Source organism: Momordica charantia (genome assembly GCF_013281855.1).
Source record: "Momordica charantia cultivar OHB3-1 chromosome 6 unlocalized genomic scaffold, Mcharantia_2.0 BLBB01000006.1, whole genome shotgun sequence".
In the NCBI taxonomy this organism is placed as follows: Eukaryota; Viridiplantae; Streptophyta; class Magnoliopsida; order Cucurbitales; family Cucurbitaceae; genus Momordica; species Momordica charantia.
The window spans coordinates 23,251,593-23,269,461 of NW_028275164.1; the positions used below are offsets into that span (position 1 = coordinate 23,251,593).

The 17,869-nt window shown below is 35.1% G+C and overlaps 2 protein-coding genes across 3 annotated transcripts; both read left to right on the forward strand.

Moving 5' to 3' along the window:
- Positions 1 to 1,882: 1,882 nt before the first annotated feature.
- Positions 1,883 to 7,222, forward strand: LOC111021990 (electron transporter, putative (Protein of unknown function, DUF547)). Of its 2 annotated transcripts, none has more exons than XM_022299135.2 (11): positions 1,883 to 2,170; positions 2,620 to 2,698; positions 2,853 to 2,963; positions 3,161 to 3,274; positions 3,504 to 3,848; positions 4,183 to 4,487; positions 5,531 to 5,630; positions 5,705 to 5,764; positions 5,971 to 6,057; positions 6,252 to 6,392; positions 6,653 to 7,222. In XM_022299135.2, exons 1-11 carry the CDS (start codon positions 2,064 to 2,066, stop codon positions 6,980 to 6,982), a joined length of 1,779 nt encoding a protein of 592 aa, XP_022154827.1. In that variant the 5' UTR covers positions 1,883 to 2,063; the 3' UTR covers positions 6,983 to 7,222. The 2 variants fall into 2 exon arrangements, with proteins under 2 accessions (XP_022154827.1, XP_022154828.1); XM_022299136.2 differs by having other exon boundaries at positions 4,204 to 4,487.
- A 7,575-nt stretch (positions 7,223 to 14,797) lies between these two features.
- On the forward strand, positions 14,798 to 16,742 carry LOC111021985 (Matrixin family protein). The gene has a single exon (XM_022299131.2). The coding sequence runs from the start codon at positions 15,350 to 15,352 to the stop codon at positions 16,424 to 16,426; it is 1,077 nt and encodes a 358-aa protein (XP_022154823.1). The 5' UTR covers positions 14,798 to 15,349; the 3' UTR covers positions 16,427 to 16,742.
- Positions 16,743 to 17,869: the final 1,127 nt, after the last annotated feature.

Genomic DNA, 17,869 nt, shown 5'->3' on the forward strand with positions numbered 1-17,869 from the left:
TATTTCTTCTCTCTTTTCTTGTGTATGTCTCTCTAGTGTCTCTATCCTTAGTTTTTAATTTTGGTATTAAAATATTTAGTAATTACGTGACTGTTGTGTTAATTTTTTTGACAAATCTTCAATGGTTAGAGTAATGCTTTAATTATCACATTTAAAAATGAATACTAATTTTCAAATTTCAATTGTGTTTAAAGAAATTTATGGATGGTGTAAAAATATGTGGATGAAAATGCTGATATTTTCTTTGGAGGGACTTATTATTATTATTTTTAATTATTATTATTAATTATTATTTTTTAGGAATCTTAAAGGGAATTTAAAAGAGCGAAAATAAATAAACGATAATGGACAGGCCTAATAAATTTACAAAGATCCCCGATTGAAACAACCGCGGGTGAATTCAAAATACCTGATAATATAATAGATTCCGTAAAATTATTTTTATTTATTTCCTTCGTCATAATTCATAAATAAAAAATATTATATGTATTTCAAAATATATCACCTATTTTTAAAATATTCAAATATAGCAAAAATTTTCACTTTATGAGATAATATCGATAGTATATCAGATACTCGTATCAGTAGTTGATTAGATATATATCAAATATATATTGTAAGTATATCAAGTGTAGATCACATACATATATCAGTAATAAGATATATTACAGATATATATTAATTTGGATAAATTTGTAATTATAAAATTAGATTTTTTAATGCTATATTTTAAAAAACTAAATGTACTTGTTATTTTGCTAATTTTACTCTTTTTTTTTTTTGCCATATTTGTAATTGACCATAAAAAATTTACATGAGGAGTGATAGAGATATACCATCAGAAAAATTGTTGAGCAGTTTCTACACTTTCGATTTTAATTCATTTTGATCTATGTATTTTGAAAATTGTCTATCTTTTATTATTTCGATTTTAATTCATTTTGATCTATATATTTTGAAAATTGTCTATATTTTATTATCATACTTTTAACTTTTGTTATTTTAAATTTTTACTTTTAAAATGTTTGTTTTGGTTTCTATATTTATTAAAAGTGACAATTTTGATTATTATTTACAGAATTTATATAAAACAAAAACCGTTAGGACCACATTTAAAAAAATTTAGGGGTGGAATGTCGTACTAAAATTTTGATATAAAAATGAGACAAAATAGAAATTAAGAGATTAAAATAGTCTTTTTAAAGAATATGAACCAAGATGAACTTTTTAGAAATATAGACACTAAAACGAACAAAATTTGAAACTATAAAAATCAAAATGGACCGAAATGAAAAAAATCAAACTTACATAAACTATTCGAAATTACATGGACTAAGATAGTTTTTAAACATGTTTCCGTACTTTCAATTTCAATTTTGTTTATTTTAATGGATGTATTTTTAAAATGCCAATTTTTTGATCCCTATAAATTTTAAAACGTTACTTTTCGATGGAATCACCCCCTCAAATTATTAAAAAAGAAAGAGAGAGAGAGAGAGAGATCGCAACTCGAAGCATACTACTTTATCAGTGCAATTAAACCTTATTTTTTTTCCTTTTTAATGAAAAAATTTGCATTTTTATGAAATATAGGCATGTTTTAATTACACGTTTCTCAAGAAAACACAAAATTGAAAAACCCTCCAATTTCTACTTTTCATCTCAGAAACCAGAAATCGATCTACTTCAACGGCTTGTTGGATTGCAGTCCATGTGTTTGTGGAAAAGACAGAGAGATAAAACTTGATCAGGAAGATGAATTAAATTCTCGAATTGAATGCGATCAACAACCCAAAGGTGGTCGAATTTATTTTTCTGGCAGGGGCAGAGAGGGCAACCCCCACTGCACAGTTATTCGACTGGTAATTGCCACACATCTTTCCATCTTTGAAAACAAAATTTTGGGTTTCGATCTTTGGATGCTGTTTTGATTTCTCTCTTTCATTTAAGACCTCACTCATAGCGCAGTTCAAATTCCTATTTCTTTATGATCTCTGTTGTGTGGGGAAGTAGAATTATCTAGTGGTTTAATAGAGGAAGAATGTGTATTCTGAATAACAATAATGAGTGGATTTGATATGCGTGGAGAAGAAACGGGTGCGGGGAAGAGAGAGCTTAGAGATTATTTAGCTTCACAGCGTGTTCATGCCCGGCATAGGCGCTCTAGAAGGTTTTGTTTGCATTGTTTGAATCGTTTGTCTGTTGCATTTTGATTTCATCGTTCTGCTTTCTTTCTTCTTGTCTGCTTATCATGAACCCGGAGAAGGGAGAGTGGAGAGACTTATGTGCAAATTGATATATGTTTCCCTGTTTGCATCTTCACTACTTTCTTGATGTTGAATGTTGAAAGCTGGATCTGGGTTTAAATGCAATGAAATGAAGTTCTTAATTCATCGATTTGCAGCATGAGCAAACTAAACTTAGACAGGGAAAAAATTGGCAAGGACGGTTGTATGTTCAGATAATGTTCTCCTTTGTTTGTTCATTTTCATTATCGAAGTTTCAGCATGAAGATTTTATAAAACCTACAAACTGATGATTTATCTGTCCCACTTATTAGAATCGTTACGCCATGTCACTAACTGTGATCATCTTGTTCTTCTTCTTTCCCCCCTTCAGTTCTTCAGACAGGAACTCCAATGTCTTTAGAGGTGGGGTTCTGCATTCCAATAAGAAGAATGACCAAAGTGACGCACAAGTGAGGAAACAAATCCTAGCCATCGTTCTTATGTTACGTGTATCGTTTTTATTTGCTTTCTTCCAAAATGCCCCGAGGCTTATTGGATCTTGTATGTTAACTGTGACAAAATTATCTTAAATTACCACATTTTAAGTGAATGTTGTATTAACAGGCATCCCCACTTTCTACAAGTGGTATTAGAGCCCAAAGTCCTCTGCATGAGAGTTCTACTAAATTCAATGATAATTCATCATCTAAACACAGAGCGTCTTTGGAAAATGATGTAAGCATCTAGTCTCTCTCTCTCTCTCTTCTCATATTCACGTGCAGTTGGATTGCACACAAACTATTTACTGTGGTAGTCTACTTTCAGAGATCAATAAATGTGGAGTCATGTCAATGAACTATCATAAAGTAATTCAGTTACCTGTTATGTGGAAGATATTTTGACATGTCAATTTGTAAACATTAAAATTGCAGATTGAGCTGCTACAGCTGCGCTTGCAACAAGAGAGATCCATGCGAAGTATGCTTGAAAGGGCAATGGGTCGTGCATCAAGTACTTTATCTCCTGGGCACAGGCACTTAGCCCAGGTAATTCTACTGAGAACTGAATTTCACCTTTTCACGTGCATTGTCCAAATGGTCAATAGCTCCTTTATTAGTATACATTTCCAAGGGCAGTGGTGGGGACTTGAATCTAAAATTTAAAATATCCTCAAGTATTCCAATACATTAAATATAAAGAATTTTTATAGTGAAGGCATCGTTTGACAGATTATTTGATTTCATACTTGCCTTTACCAAAGTACATTTTTCCCAGACAAAGGATTTGATCACAGAAATTGAATTACTTGAGGAAGAGGTCGCAAACCGTGAACAGCATGTGCTCTCCCTCTATAGGAGTATTTTTGAACAATGTGTTAGTAAGCCATCTTCTCAGCAAAATTCTGTCACAGCTTCTCCAGCTCATGGGAAGCATGAATCAAGAAAGCACCCAAGTGTCATTTCAAGTGCATTTTGTTCTTCAAAGAAGTTTCCTTTAGGACCTTTGCAACCCTTCTCTGTAAACGACTTGGGAAAAAGAACCTCAAATGCTGGTCCTAATTCCTTGTTTGGCGGCAAAAGCAACATAAATACAGGAAAAACTTCTTCAGGCACTTCAAAGGTATGTTTAATGTATACGTTGTTGGGTTTGCCTTGTTTAGTGAAAATTAAATTTGCTTAGAACAGGAAGTAATTGATATCACTATTAAGTTGGATCCTTCCTATAACAGCATCATTAGTTGTAAACCATACTAGATTCCAAGTAGCGACCATTTGTAGAATATAATAGAATTTCTGAATATGATAACTCCTTAGAATGAAAACAGAACCGAAGAAGGTTTCTTGCCTCAGGAACACATGACATTAAGTATTCTACATATTGAAATTTTATGTGCTTTGTAATCATTGCCTTATGTCCTGTGTAGTGAAATGGTCTCATCAGAGTAATTTGTTAGGTTCGTGAAACAATTTCACAGGTGAAGAGAACTTCTCTTCGAACTCTAAAGGATCATCTTTTTGAGTGTCCAAGCAAGTTATCGGAAGAGATGGTGAGGTGCATGGCTGATATATACTGCTCTCTGCATAGGGTGGCATCAAACAAGGCTCAAAAAAAGAGAGGTTCCCTCCCCGATGTTAAACAGCCCCAATGTGGACCTTTGGAGGAACAATGTGTGAGTGGGAAAGCAATGCTGGAAATACATTGGATATCAACCAATAACAGCCAGTTCTCTCGTGCCTCGTTCGCAATTAACACGTATAGGTAGGTTTCTTGAACGGAAACATCAATATCTATTGGGTTAGGGGACCCATAAAAGGAAGGCACGTTCACTTTGTTATCTTCTGAAAATTAAGTGAATTATAGGAGTTCATTTTTTAATGATTATTTGGACTCATACTCTGATGCCATTTACCCTTGCTTACCCTAGCCATCCCAACATAACTTTTCTTTTATTGTCTCGGAGATGTTTGATTCAAGGTTTATTTTTTTTTTAGACATATATATTTGGACAAAATACATTTTTGGTCCCTGAGGTTTGAGGTAGCTGTCTACTTGGTCCCTGAAGTTTCAAAATGAATATTTTTTGTTCTCGAGGTTTGAAGTAGGTGTCTTATTGGTCCCTGAAGTTTCAAAATGAACACTTTTGGTTAGAGGTTTAAAGTAGGTGTCAACTTGGTCCCTGAAGTTTTAAAATGAACATGTTTGGTCCTTGAAGTTTGAGAATAAAATGACGTGGCAAATTGCAATTAAATTATTTATTATAGTTGTTGATGTAGCAAGTTATATTAATTAAATAACATATATGTAGGTGATGGTACTTTCTCTCTCCTTCCTCATCTATTCCTCTCTCTTTCTTCTACCCTTTTTCCGGCGACCATCGCCGTCGTCCGCCATTCATATCGGACATACATCATTTAATTAATATAATTTGCCACATCAACAACTACAATAAATAATTATTGCAATTTGCCACGTCATTTTAATATTTATGTTAATTAACAGTAAAAAAAATCAGGGATCATTTAAAACTATTTCTCAAACTTCAAGGATCAAACATGTTCATTTAGAACTTCAGGAACCAAGTTGACACCTACTTTAAACCTTAATGACCAAAAGTGTTCATTTTGAAACTTCAGGGACCAATTAAACACTTACTTCAAACCTCAGGGACAAAAAATGTTCATATTGAAACTTCAAGAACCAAATAGACACCTACCTCAAACCTCAAGGACCAAGAATGTATTTTGCCCTATATATTTCATATATAGAGACTAATGTTTTTTTTTTTTTTTTTTGGGTTTCAGAGTATTAGTTGAGCAACTGGAAAAAGTGAATGTCAGTAAAATGGAGATTGATGCTCAAACTGCATTCTGGATAAATGTGTATAATGCTCTTCTAATGCATGTAAGATAAGCTAATTGTGACATTTTCAGTTCGTGCTTCTTAAGTTGTTGAGCTTATTTTCCCTTCTTGTCCAGGCATATTTGGCATATGGAATTCCCCAGAGCTCTCTAAGAAGGTTGGCATTGTTTCATAAGGTATTGCATTTCTCTGTCTGCAGTCCATGCTCATGCATATAAATGTCTTATGTACAAAGAAATTTGAGATAGATATTTTTGATTGACAATCTTTCTGCTCGTTTGTTCCTCCCCCCACTATTCTTTCTAATCTCTCATGTCCTGCGTGTAAATTTCGTTCATTTCGATAGACAAGCATTGTTGACGGGCTTCTCTGTATAGTGCAGGCTGCTTACAACATCGGTGGCCATATCATCAGTGCAAATGCAATAGAGCAATCAATTTTTTGCTTCAAAACTCCCCGAATAGGATGGGTATGCACTCTTCTCTTGTGATTTTGGCACCGTTGTAATAACTTGTTCTCGAATTCTTAATTGTTTGAACACCCTGTAAAAAGAAAGATGTTGAAGGGAAGTTTCTGAGTTTCGAGTTTTGACCATGTCTTTGTATGGGTGGAAGAGATGTGGCTCATTCACATTCTCTATTTTGTCTCTTGTATAAACTACAGTGGCTTGAAACTATCATTTCCACTGCACTGAGGAAAAAGTCTGGGGAAGAAAGACAACTTATCTCTTCAAAATTGGGCCTTCCAAGTCCTCAACCTCTTGTTTGCTTTGGCCTCTGCACTGGCGCCTCTTCGGATCCTGTGGTAACTTCTTTTCGATCTATTAAAGGAACCTTAGATCTTTTTCATGAGCAAATTCTATCCCTGTTATTTAGAACAAATTTAGAAGGTAAAGAATAGAATTCCTTTGTTTGGAAATATAATAAGACGAATTTATAAGTTAATTTCTTTTTCCATTGATATATATCAGTTTATCTTTATCATTTCCAAGATATGAATTGTGTGGTTTTCTGATCAATATGTTGCAAAGAATTACTTAGTAGCTGGCCTGTTTAAACTTGTAGCTGAAAGTGTACACTGCATCAAATGTCAAAGAGGAACTAGAAGTGGCCAAAAGGGACTTTCTCCAAGCAAATATAGTTGTGAAGAAGTCAAAGAAAGTATTCCTACCAAAGGTACTCGAAAGATTTGCACGCGAAGCATCCATCAGCCCAGATGAACTTCTCAAACGAGTTTCCGACAATGTTGATGTGGAACTCCACGATTCGATACAAAAATGTATGGATCATCGGACTGGAAAGAAAGCATCTCAGATCATCGAGTGGTTACCTTACAGCTCAAGGTTTCGGTATGTATTTTCTACCAATCTAACTGAAAAGACATGGTGGCCGTGAGATTCATAATGTCGTTAACTTATCATCCTAAGAATGGGACGACCAAAAGTTTTCTGTTGATTTGGTAGGAAATCGATTTAGGTAGTTGAAAGAATTCCTCACCATTTCATTGTATATACATTGGATCAGATTGTTGCAGATTACCAATCTGGTTCTGCAAGAAAAAGACTGCATTTTGAGTATCTTTCCAGACAAATCTTTAGGAGAGTGAAGTAATATGATATCGTTTTGTTGATGGCTCGGGCTCGACTTCAACGAAACAATATAAACACGAGGAGAGAACCTTATGCCTTACAATATATTGTTCAAGTCATAGGAACCGGTTTGTGTTAAAAGTGAATTTTCTCGAGCAGCTGAATCGTTTGGCTCAATTTGAAAACTCTAGAACCGAACCGAACCAAATCAAATTGAGTGAGGTCTTCTCACCCTCTTATTGAACATTATGAAAGTTTGGTGAAAGCCATTAAATATGCAGAGATATCATGAGACGTTTTATGGACAAATGGGTGAGTTTCCGCGTGCTTAATTAGAACTATTAATCTTGCTTTTGCTAGTTAGTGCTCATTTACTTCACAAAGACCACTTTTTGACTTCTTGAACATGGGCCTTTATTATTTGTTTATTTTTTTAGATCAGTTTTTCAAATTAAATTCTTTTTGGTTAAGATTTGAAAAACGTTTTTTTACAATAAATGACAATATAGAAAACTCGTTACTATATAAACATAATTAAAAAATAGAAACCTGGTGACAAAACTTGTTATAAAGAGTCATTTTTTTTAGTACAATATGTTGGGTAGGGATCGAATTCACAACTTCTTAATTTGAGATATATGTCAATTATCGTTGAGTTATGTTCGCTTTGGCTTATATAACGACCTAAAAGAGATTTTGGCTTTATGTGCTATAATGTTATTGGTACATGATATTTTGAAAATAAGGTTGAAATACTATTTTGATCACCAACTTGAGTTTAGTTCAACTAATTAAGATATCTAATTTAAATTTTATATTGGTTCATGTAGTTTCTTCATTTTGATTTATGTATTATCACGACGTTCATTTTGGTTTCCATACTTTAAATTTTTGTTCATTTTAGTTCTTATATTTTTAAAACGTCTGTTTTGATACTTGTATCATTAAAAAAAGTGACAATTTTAGTTTCTATTTATTAAATTTTAACATAAATTTTATACTCAATGGAAATTGTTTAATATAAATCTATGGCACATTTTAATAAACTTGGACTAAAATGGACGTTTTAAAAGTATATTGATTAAAATGAACAAATACTGGTTCACCCAACTATGGCTATGTCCAGTCTTGAATTGGTATAATAATGGGCTAGGGGTGAGCATCGGTTCGCTCGGGGTCGGTTTTTGACCGATCCCGACGCCTAGTCGGTAATCCATCATGGAAACTGACTTCTACACTGTGCCATCTTGCGCCGACCGACCGATTAGTCGGTTAAATCGGTCGATTTTGTCGGTTTTAAAACAGTCTTCCTGGAGATGTCGGTGTTGAGCTCTGGTGGTCGGTAGCCTTCTGTAGGAAGCGAAGAATAGAAAAAAAAAAGATGAAAAACTGAAGATCTTAGACATGGAAGAAGAAGAAATGAAGAAGATGAGAAAGAATAGGGTGGGACGAAGTGAGAGATGAGAGGAGAGGAAAACAAAAAGAAAGGGAAGAAGAAGAATGGAAGATAAATGGAAACATGAAAAAAAAAAATTAAAATAATAAAAATCTTGAGAATCATGGCCGCTGGTTTTCAATGCAGCTGCAGTATTACTGCAGCACACATCTAGGTAGACCGCATTGATCTGCCCTTATTTTATTATTATTTTTTATATAAATCGGTTCGGTTGGAAATCATTTTTCCGACAAAACCGACCGATAAAAATCGATTTTGTAATTTTGAAAACCGATTCTGAGCAATTTTTCTATCAAACTGACCGATCAACGTCGGTTCGGTCGGATCGATTTTTCGGGGTTACTTGCTCACCCCTATAATGGGCATACAATATCTCACAACTCTCTATAGATGCCCTAGCAAAAGGCCACCTAGCTTTTAGGCACTACCTCATCAATAGACTCGAGAACAAGTTGTTGACGACGCTCCACAACTTGAGTACTCGACCTTTTCTTCTCTGCCAATGCACTGTCGTTTTTATCTCAATTTTGTGTCACTTGTGAAAACCTAAAACAAAAGACGAGTATTTAAAGAATATTATCACAGTGTTGAGACGCTGTCTATAGTGTTGAGACGCTGTCTATAGGGTTGAGACGCTACGACCAATTTAAGCGTCACAACAGCAACCGCATGCCTATGTGTTTTATCCTTATTTGTGACAACATTGAGACACTATGCATAGCGTCTCAATGCTGTCATCTCGGCCAAGCAAGCCTGTAACAACTCAAAATCATTCCTTTTTTACTTCTTATTCCATTGTTTTGGCTTCACAATCCCAACAAGCTCTCAGTTGGAGACAAAATAATAATTTCTCTTTCCAATACAACAACAATGTCTCTCACTTGGCAAACTACCAAAACTCAGTTCTGATTGCACTAACAGTAACTTATCAACATCTTCTTGACATCAACCAACACTCTACTTCCACTACACCAATAATGTACCATCACCTTCTTGGCGCCAATCAATGTTTCATCTGTGATTGCCCTAAGACTGGACAATCCTACGTGGTTTTGTCTCCCAGATGTAAGAGACACAACCACGTGCTCCCGCTTGAACTAAGTGGTCCTGATGCTTCCTTCATCGATCGCGTCCAACGACTCCTAAAGAAAAGCTTCTTTACTGATGACTTGGCCAACCTACCTAAGTTTGTTGCCAAGCTACACTTCACACTCTACTTCAGCACCAAATGTAGTCATTCACTTTAATGCACTCATTCACCTATGCAATTTCATAAGTTCGCTAAACCATCTGACAAATGGGGCTATAAATTGAGAGTCTAGTGAACAACTTATTCAACTATTATTCTTTTTCTTTTCTCAATTTTCCAGCTACTGAACATGAATTGATGGTTGATTTTCCTCATTTATTCTAACTGTCATTGCTGTTGGTTTTATCACGTCTCCCTTGAACCGTTGGCAGCTCTGTGCATAATCCATCTCTCTAATCCTTTGACAACCTCAAATCTCGACACATACACTGAAGTTTCTCTGTGGTCAACAACCACTACCTCAAATTATTTCATGAGTTTTCACATGTTCTTTGCAAACTCACTTCTGTAACCTTCGTCATCAAACTTCCCTGAAAATATCAAATTATTTTGAAACTGGGTATATATTTGACATCACGCAGAACTAGCTCAGTCTCACCGTCGGTCCTCAAACGAACATCCCCAATTCCTCTGGCTTGGGAGAGTCTACTATTTCACATCCCTCACCATGCTATGATTTTCTGCAGTGAAGGACATGAACCAACTCTTGTTCGAAGATACTTATACTGATGCTAGACTATCCACTACCCACTCTGATGATTGGTCTACAGATGTTGTGTTACTCTCAACACAAGCTAGCAACACCTTCTCTGACATAAAGTTTGTAGTGACTTCCTTTTCCTGATCCTCCTTAAACTTTCTACAGTGTTTCTTGAAGTGACCCTTCCTATGGCAGTAAAAACATTCAAGAACATCGCCCCCACTCTTCTGGCTAAGTCTCTGTCTACTTCTATATTCCATATTTCCCTTACATTTGCTCTGAAATGTGAAGACTGATTTCGTAAAATTCTCTGTACCTAAATCAGATCACTTTATTTCCTACGAATGTCCTCAACATTTGCAATTTCACATATCTCATAAAATTTCAAACTCTTATCCCTTAACGAATTTGACACAACCGTCTTCATCATTTCCTGACAAAGAAGTCAACAATGCTATAACGTCTACCTCATCACTCAACTTAATCTCCACAGATGCCCATTGATTGATCAGATTAGTGACTTCATTTATATGGGAGTTGACCGACGCCTTCTCATTTATTCGAATGTTGAGATATCTCATGACGAGATATACCTTGTTGTTGGCAGAAAGTTTTTTCATATCTGTTTTTGTTAGTGCCTCCATCAAACTTATTGCCATTGTCTCACTCGCCACGTTTATTGATAAACACAGCCCGATAGTTGCAACTGCTTGTTCATTAGTTCCTGCCCATTCCTTATAGGTTATCCTAGCTTATCCTTCCTTCAAGGTTTTGTGTATTTTCTTGCAGGTCAAGTAGTCTTTCATATACATCTTCCAAAACTCAATGTTCTCATAATCCCTTCGAAACTGGACTTCTTACTGAATCTCATGCCTCTAAGCCTTTACAGCTATGATACCACTTGGTGAAAGAAAGCTGCTGCTATGCGAGCACCTCAATCAATAGTCTAACTAGGAACCCTTTTCCCCCCTTCCACAGTTATTTAGTGAATCCCAAATCCAGACAACATAATAAAGAAATAAGAGAAATCACAGTAAACAACACAAGAATTTGGTTTACCAACTATGACTACGTCCAGACTTCCACGATAGTCGAATTCTATCATAATTAGGATTGATACAATGGGCATACAATATCTCACAACTCTCCCTAGATGCCTCAACAAAAGACCACCCGGCTTCCAGGCATTACAACAATATGAACCTAAGAATACATGGATGAAAAACTTCACCAATAGACTCAATAACAGGTTGTCGATAACACTCTACAACTCGAGAACTCAACCTTTTCCTCTCTGCCAATGCACTGCTGCCACTATCTCAATTATGTGCCCCTTGCGAAAACCTAAAACAAAAGACGAGTATTTAAAGAATATTATCGCATCGTTGAGACGCTATTGCTACGACCAATTTCAGCGTCACAACATCAACTGCGTGCCTCCATGTTTTCTCCTTATTTGTGACAGCATCAAGACGCTATGCACAGTGTCTCAATGTTGTCCTCTCCGCTAGCAAGCCTGCTCCAACTCAAAATCATTCATTTTCATATCTTCTTCCATCGTTTTGGCTCAACAATTCCAACAAATACAAATACCAAAATAGACGTTTTGAAAGTATATAGACAAATATGAAGAAACTACCTGGATCAATATAACATTTAAGCCTAAAAGTATAGATAACAATTTTTAGTAGGGGTGTAAGTATTCGAACCGAATCGACGATCAAATTTGGTTCGGTTCGGTTCGATTAAAATACAAATTTGGTCGATTCGGTTCGGTTCTACCAACCGACCTTTATAAAATAAAGGTAACTTGTCTTCACATAACCCAACTTTTTTGGGTGGTTGCGCGGTTCTTCTCTCCCCCTCTCTCCCTCCCTCACCAAATGTGTCGGCCAGAACATCCACTATGGTGGCAAGAGAGAAGATATGCGGCGCAACAAAGGAGATGAACGGCGGCGATGACGACGGCTACCTCTCTACATGTCGACGAGCTAATAGATTAACGACGGAGCGACGAGCAACAAAGAGATGGTTCTGATTTTGAAGTGGGCTTTATGGAGGTCGGTTTTGATGAAGATGTGTAATGAGTTTGTTTCCATAGAAAGAAGATCTAATATTTTTTGGTTTTCATGGAAAGAAAATCTGAAGAAGAGGAAGATTTAAGTAGGTTTTTGTGGGTTTTTCCATAGAAGAAAATAAAAATTAGAAGTGGGTTTCTAAATTAAAATTAAAACAATAATTTTGTGGGATTCTTCAAATTTCACCGAACATTTTGATTTTGAAGAGAGATTTGAGGATGAAAGAAGAAAATCTTAATAACTCATGCTCCATTAAAACGAGAGAAAAAAAGAATTCAACCCGACCCGACCCAAAATTATTACACTCAAAATATTTAGAGTTATGAATTAATTAACGTGAAGAATGAAAAAAAAAAAACAAAATGGCTGCACAAAACTTTTCTATACATTCAAACAAAGAACGAACAACGAGATTTGAAAACAAAAGGTTTCAATCATTATTCCATAAACTTACATATCTTAAACCATTCAGTATTGAAATGAGACCAAAATTAGCCCAAAATTTTTTCAAACAGAGAAAAAAAAAAGTCAATAAGCAAGTTTTCCCACCAAAGAGAAAACAAATGGAACGGGCAATATGAGATTTGAAAACAAAAAGTTACCATCATTATTCCACAAACTCGACATATCTTATGATTTTCTTCAAAATATTGAAACATCAAACCAAATTCTACCCATTCTTTTTTAAATAGAAGGAAAAGAAAACCAGTAAGCAAGTTTGCCTTCCATGATAAACAAATGGGGTTGGAAATTGGTCAACAATTCTACATGGAAATCTTTGTTTAGGCACTTTGCAATTTGTTCAACTTTTGCATTATTTTTCTTGTCATCTCCTCCTAATTAGTGATGCAATCATCATTATTCATATGACAAAATTAAACACATCCCTCACATATCAAACCAAACTTTATGTGGTTCACCTTCTTCAGACCTAAATTTGGCTTCAATAAATTTGTGTTATGCCAGAGAAAGAGATGAGGTACTTTCCACTTTATATATTCCAACTTTTTGTCGATGAAATTCTTGATTCATCAAGTGTTTTGTTTTGTCCATGAATTCAATCTTCCATTGAAACATTCATCGACAAGAATGATCTATTGTTGATTAAATTTTATTGCATAGAAAAAAAGCTCGCCATGATAGCTTAAAATTATGGTAATGAATTCATTGTAATTTTTGTCTGTTTTGATATTCTCCCTTTGAAACTATTATGTAAAATATGTGATGAAATTATGATAAAATAATAGCCAATTTAAAGTCCATCTCTCATGCTATATATATTCTCATATTTGAAGATAAAATAAAATGCAATGAAGGGCGTGGAATGAACTCAATTATTATCAAAGTCGGGCATGATGTAAGCAATTATGTCTTGACTTGATCTTCCATTAATATTACGTACTTGAATGTCTAATTAATATCAAAATTTAGAATAAATAAGGTACTCTAATTTAAAATATTTATTAACTCATAAAATTTAAGTATTTATATTAAATATCCTCTCTGATAAATTTTAGGAGAATTTACATCATAAGATAATAACTGGACCAATAAATGACATGTTCGGTCAATATTTGGTTAATAATAAGAATTAAAATAGAATTATGATTTAAAATTTAGGACGTCAATTGAAATTTTTTAGAGTGGAAAAGGAGATAGATACTAAATTTATAATTTAATAAAAAGAATTATATTAATGACTTTATGTTTTTCTAATAAAGAACAAATATTATTTGGTCAACCAACGGAGTAAAACTCGGGCCGAACCCTACACCAAATCGCATCTCCATCGTTAGAAGCTTCTCTCTCCAAATTCCAAACCCAATCCAAATTTCTAATTTTAATCGGATATTAATGAAACTTTATTGTAATTTCAACATTCACTAACTTTGGTATCGGAGTTGATTTGGAAATAGACCCATTCACTCCCTTTCTCAGGTACGCGAACAATCAAATTCTCTCTGTCGAGTTGATTTGGACATTCATTAACTTTGGTATCGGAGGTTTTGTAGGTCTTCTATGCGATATCAGGAGCTCACTATTCAGCTCATCCTTGTCGATTCGACGTTCGTGGAGTTGATCATTTTTCTGATCAAACAGTATCAAAGTCAAAAGCTCAAACAAGCCTCCGATTCAAAAATTGCACATAATGTTAGCTACATATCTCCCATCAGACAGTGGTGAGTTCGAATCCTCACTAGCTCCTACATATTGTACTAAAAAAAGATATTTGAATAAAAAAAATTAATATTAAAAATTCATGTTTTAGAATCCAACGGTAGTCCTTTAACAAGTGGGAAATGAACAAAGAAAAAAAAACTTAAAGAGAAATAGGGTCAAATATCATGGGAACCACACACTTAGAATATTAAAACCCTATCTAACTAAATCTTTAGCCTCCGATGATTACCTTATAAAATCGAGGCTGGTAAACTGGTCTGAACATTCTTAGATATTAAAAAATTATATACTTAGAAACATGTTTATTTTAATTAACAATATATTTTATTTTTTAAATGGGAAGAAAAGGGGGAAATAGTTGGTTTACCAAACATTAACCAAAATGAAACAACAGAGAAAAGTCAGAATCTGCAATATAAAGGGAAGCACGCCAGAATCTTCTTAACTTTCCCATCATTCCATTTCCCTGCCTTCTCTTCGTTCTCTCAAAATCCAATTTCAATCCCTCCCATTTTTTAATATAATTATTTATTTAATCATCGACTGATTTTCTTAAAATTAAATAAATAGTAATAATAATAATCTCAAAATTCGCCCTGCGATAAAGCTTTTTTCCCCCTTTTCCTTTTCGATTTCCCATGCCTCGATAACTGCCAAATAATATCGCCATGTTTCCGTTTTTCCGTTATTACCTCTTTTTTTCTCTGTTTTTCTTCGCCTCTGTTTTTCCCGCCACAACTTCGCCGGACTCCATGGCGGCGAATTTCGACGGCGGCGACGGCCACAACGACTTCGCGTGGAGAAACTTCGCCAGATTCCTCGACGCTGGCAAGGGCAGCGAAGTGACCGGGATGTCGGAGCTGAAGAAGTACTTGAACCGATTCGGTTACCTTCCGAGTTCCGATACCGATTTCACCGATTTCTTCGACGATCAATTCGTATCGGCGTTGATTCTGTACCAGAAGAGGCTGGGATTACCGGTAACCGGAAACCTCGATTCCGACACGATCTCGAGCATAATCTCGCCGCGGTGCGGAATGAGCGACGTAGTCAAAATCAACCGATCGACGGCGGAGCTTCACTCGACGCGGCGCTACGCGTTCTTCAACGGCCAGCCGCGATGGATCCGCTCGTCGACGCTGACCTACGCGCTGTCACCGGATTACACAGTGGATTACCTAAGTTCGTCTGAAATCCGGAGAGTGGTGCGGCGATCGTTCTCGCGGTGGTCGGCGGTGATTCCGGTGAACTTCACGGAGTCGCGGGAGTACGAATCGTCGGACATCCGAATCGGATTCTACCGCGGGGAGCACGGGGACGGGGAGGCGTTCGACGGGGTGCTAGGAGTGCTGGCGCACGCGTTCTCGCCGGAGAACGGGAGGCTGCACCTGGACGCGGCGGAGCGGTGGGCGGTGGATTTGGAGAAGGAGAAATCGAAGGTGGCGGTGGATTTGGAATCGGTGGTGACTCACGAGATAGGGCACGTTCTGGGACTGGCTCACTCGTCGGTGAAGGAAGCTGTGATGTATCCGAGTTTGAGCCCTAGGGCCAAAAAAGTGGACCTCAGAATCGACGATGTAGAGGGCGCCCAGGCGCTGTACGGTTCCAATCCTAACTTCAAGTTGAAATCCTTCTTGGAATCTGAAAATTCTATCAACACTGCAACCCGACTGCGCAATTTCTCTTCTCCTTTCTTCATTTTCCTATTCTCTCTCTTCCATCTCATCTCTATGCCAAATTTCTAGGACATCTTTTTTCTCCTTATTTTGTTACAACTGTATGTATTGGAAAGGGAAAAAAAGTTACACTGCAAAAACCAAATGGAAATTGAAAAACATCATTCTTTTTTACTTTTACCTTATACTAAATTTGGAGTAGTTCCTGTAAGTAAAACCGATAAACTTGATAAGCTGAGACAACTAAATCAAGTTTTTCGAAATCCACAAATTCGTCCCCTGCGAAGCTAAGTGGATAAGAGATTTATTGATGGTTCGATCCCGACCTCTGTAATTATTGAACTGAAAAAAGAAAAGATCTTGTATGAGTAATTAATTGCTCTTAGTCTTGGGTTTTGGTACTATTTGTAGATCCATTGGTATGAAATTTGTGATGTAGGGGTTTTTTTCTTAACTAGAAAAAGGAATCATTTTTGTTATAAATGTATGTATTGGAAAGTTGCACAGAAAAGGTAATGGAAAAAAAAATAAAAGATTATTCTTTTACCTCAAAAACATGTGTCTTAAATTAAAGGTCAAAATTGAAAATTCTAAATTGCACTTTTGAGGTTTTGTTCACGGTGTAAATTATATCTATTTAAAATTGGTATTAAAACTATCGAACGGATCATAACTCAATTGGTTAAGACATATATTATCGATCATATAACATATTGTGTTGATGAAAAATAACCATAATTTTAATTTGCGGTTTGCATATTTTAATAGAATTGACACACTAGTTACAATTTCTTGAGTTCATCCCTAAAAAAAAAAGGTATGCATAATGTTTCTTTCTTTCTTTCTTTTTTTTTTTTTTATAATTTGTGCCTCACATATAATAGGAGACAAAATGGTAAAAATAAACTCGAGCAAACAAAAAATAAAAATGAGAGAAGGAGAGGAGGATTAGACTAAAATTTAGACTTGTCATGTCATTGATTTCTTAAAATTGTCGCGTCATTTTTTAAATTATTTGTTAAGTCATATCTTTCTTTCCTTTAATTTTGTATTTATGTCATGTTTTTATAGGTAATATTTGTGTCAATTTTGATATTGTATTTTTAGAACTTCTAATCATATACTTCAAAACATGAAAATGACACAAATATAAATAATGGAGACAATGTTTCTTTTCTTTTCTTTTTCTTTAGACAACAAAATTGACACAAACGTAAAAAATATATGGACCAAATATATAATTTAACCATTTATTATCCCGTCCTTATGAAAAGAACTCAAAGTTATTTTTATTTAATCCACAAACAAAATTTAAACGTTGAGTAGAAATGTCGATGTGGTTGATATTTTTTAGAAACTCATTAAAAAAATAAAAGTTTATAAAATATATTTCTTATATCTTATCAATTCTTTTACGATATAATAAAAATGTCGATTCAATCGTGAAGAAAAAAGAAAAGAATGAACTGACCCATAAAAAAGTCTTCAAAAACTTTGAGAGAGAGAATTTTA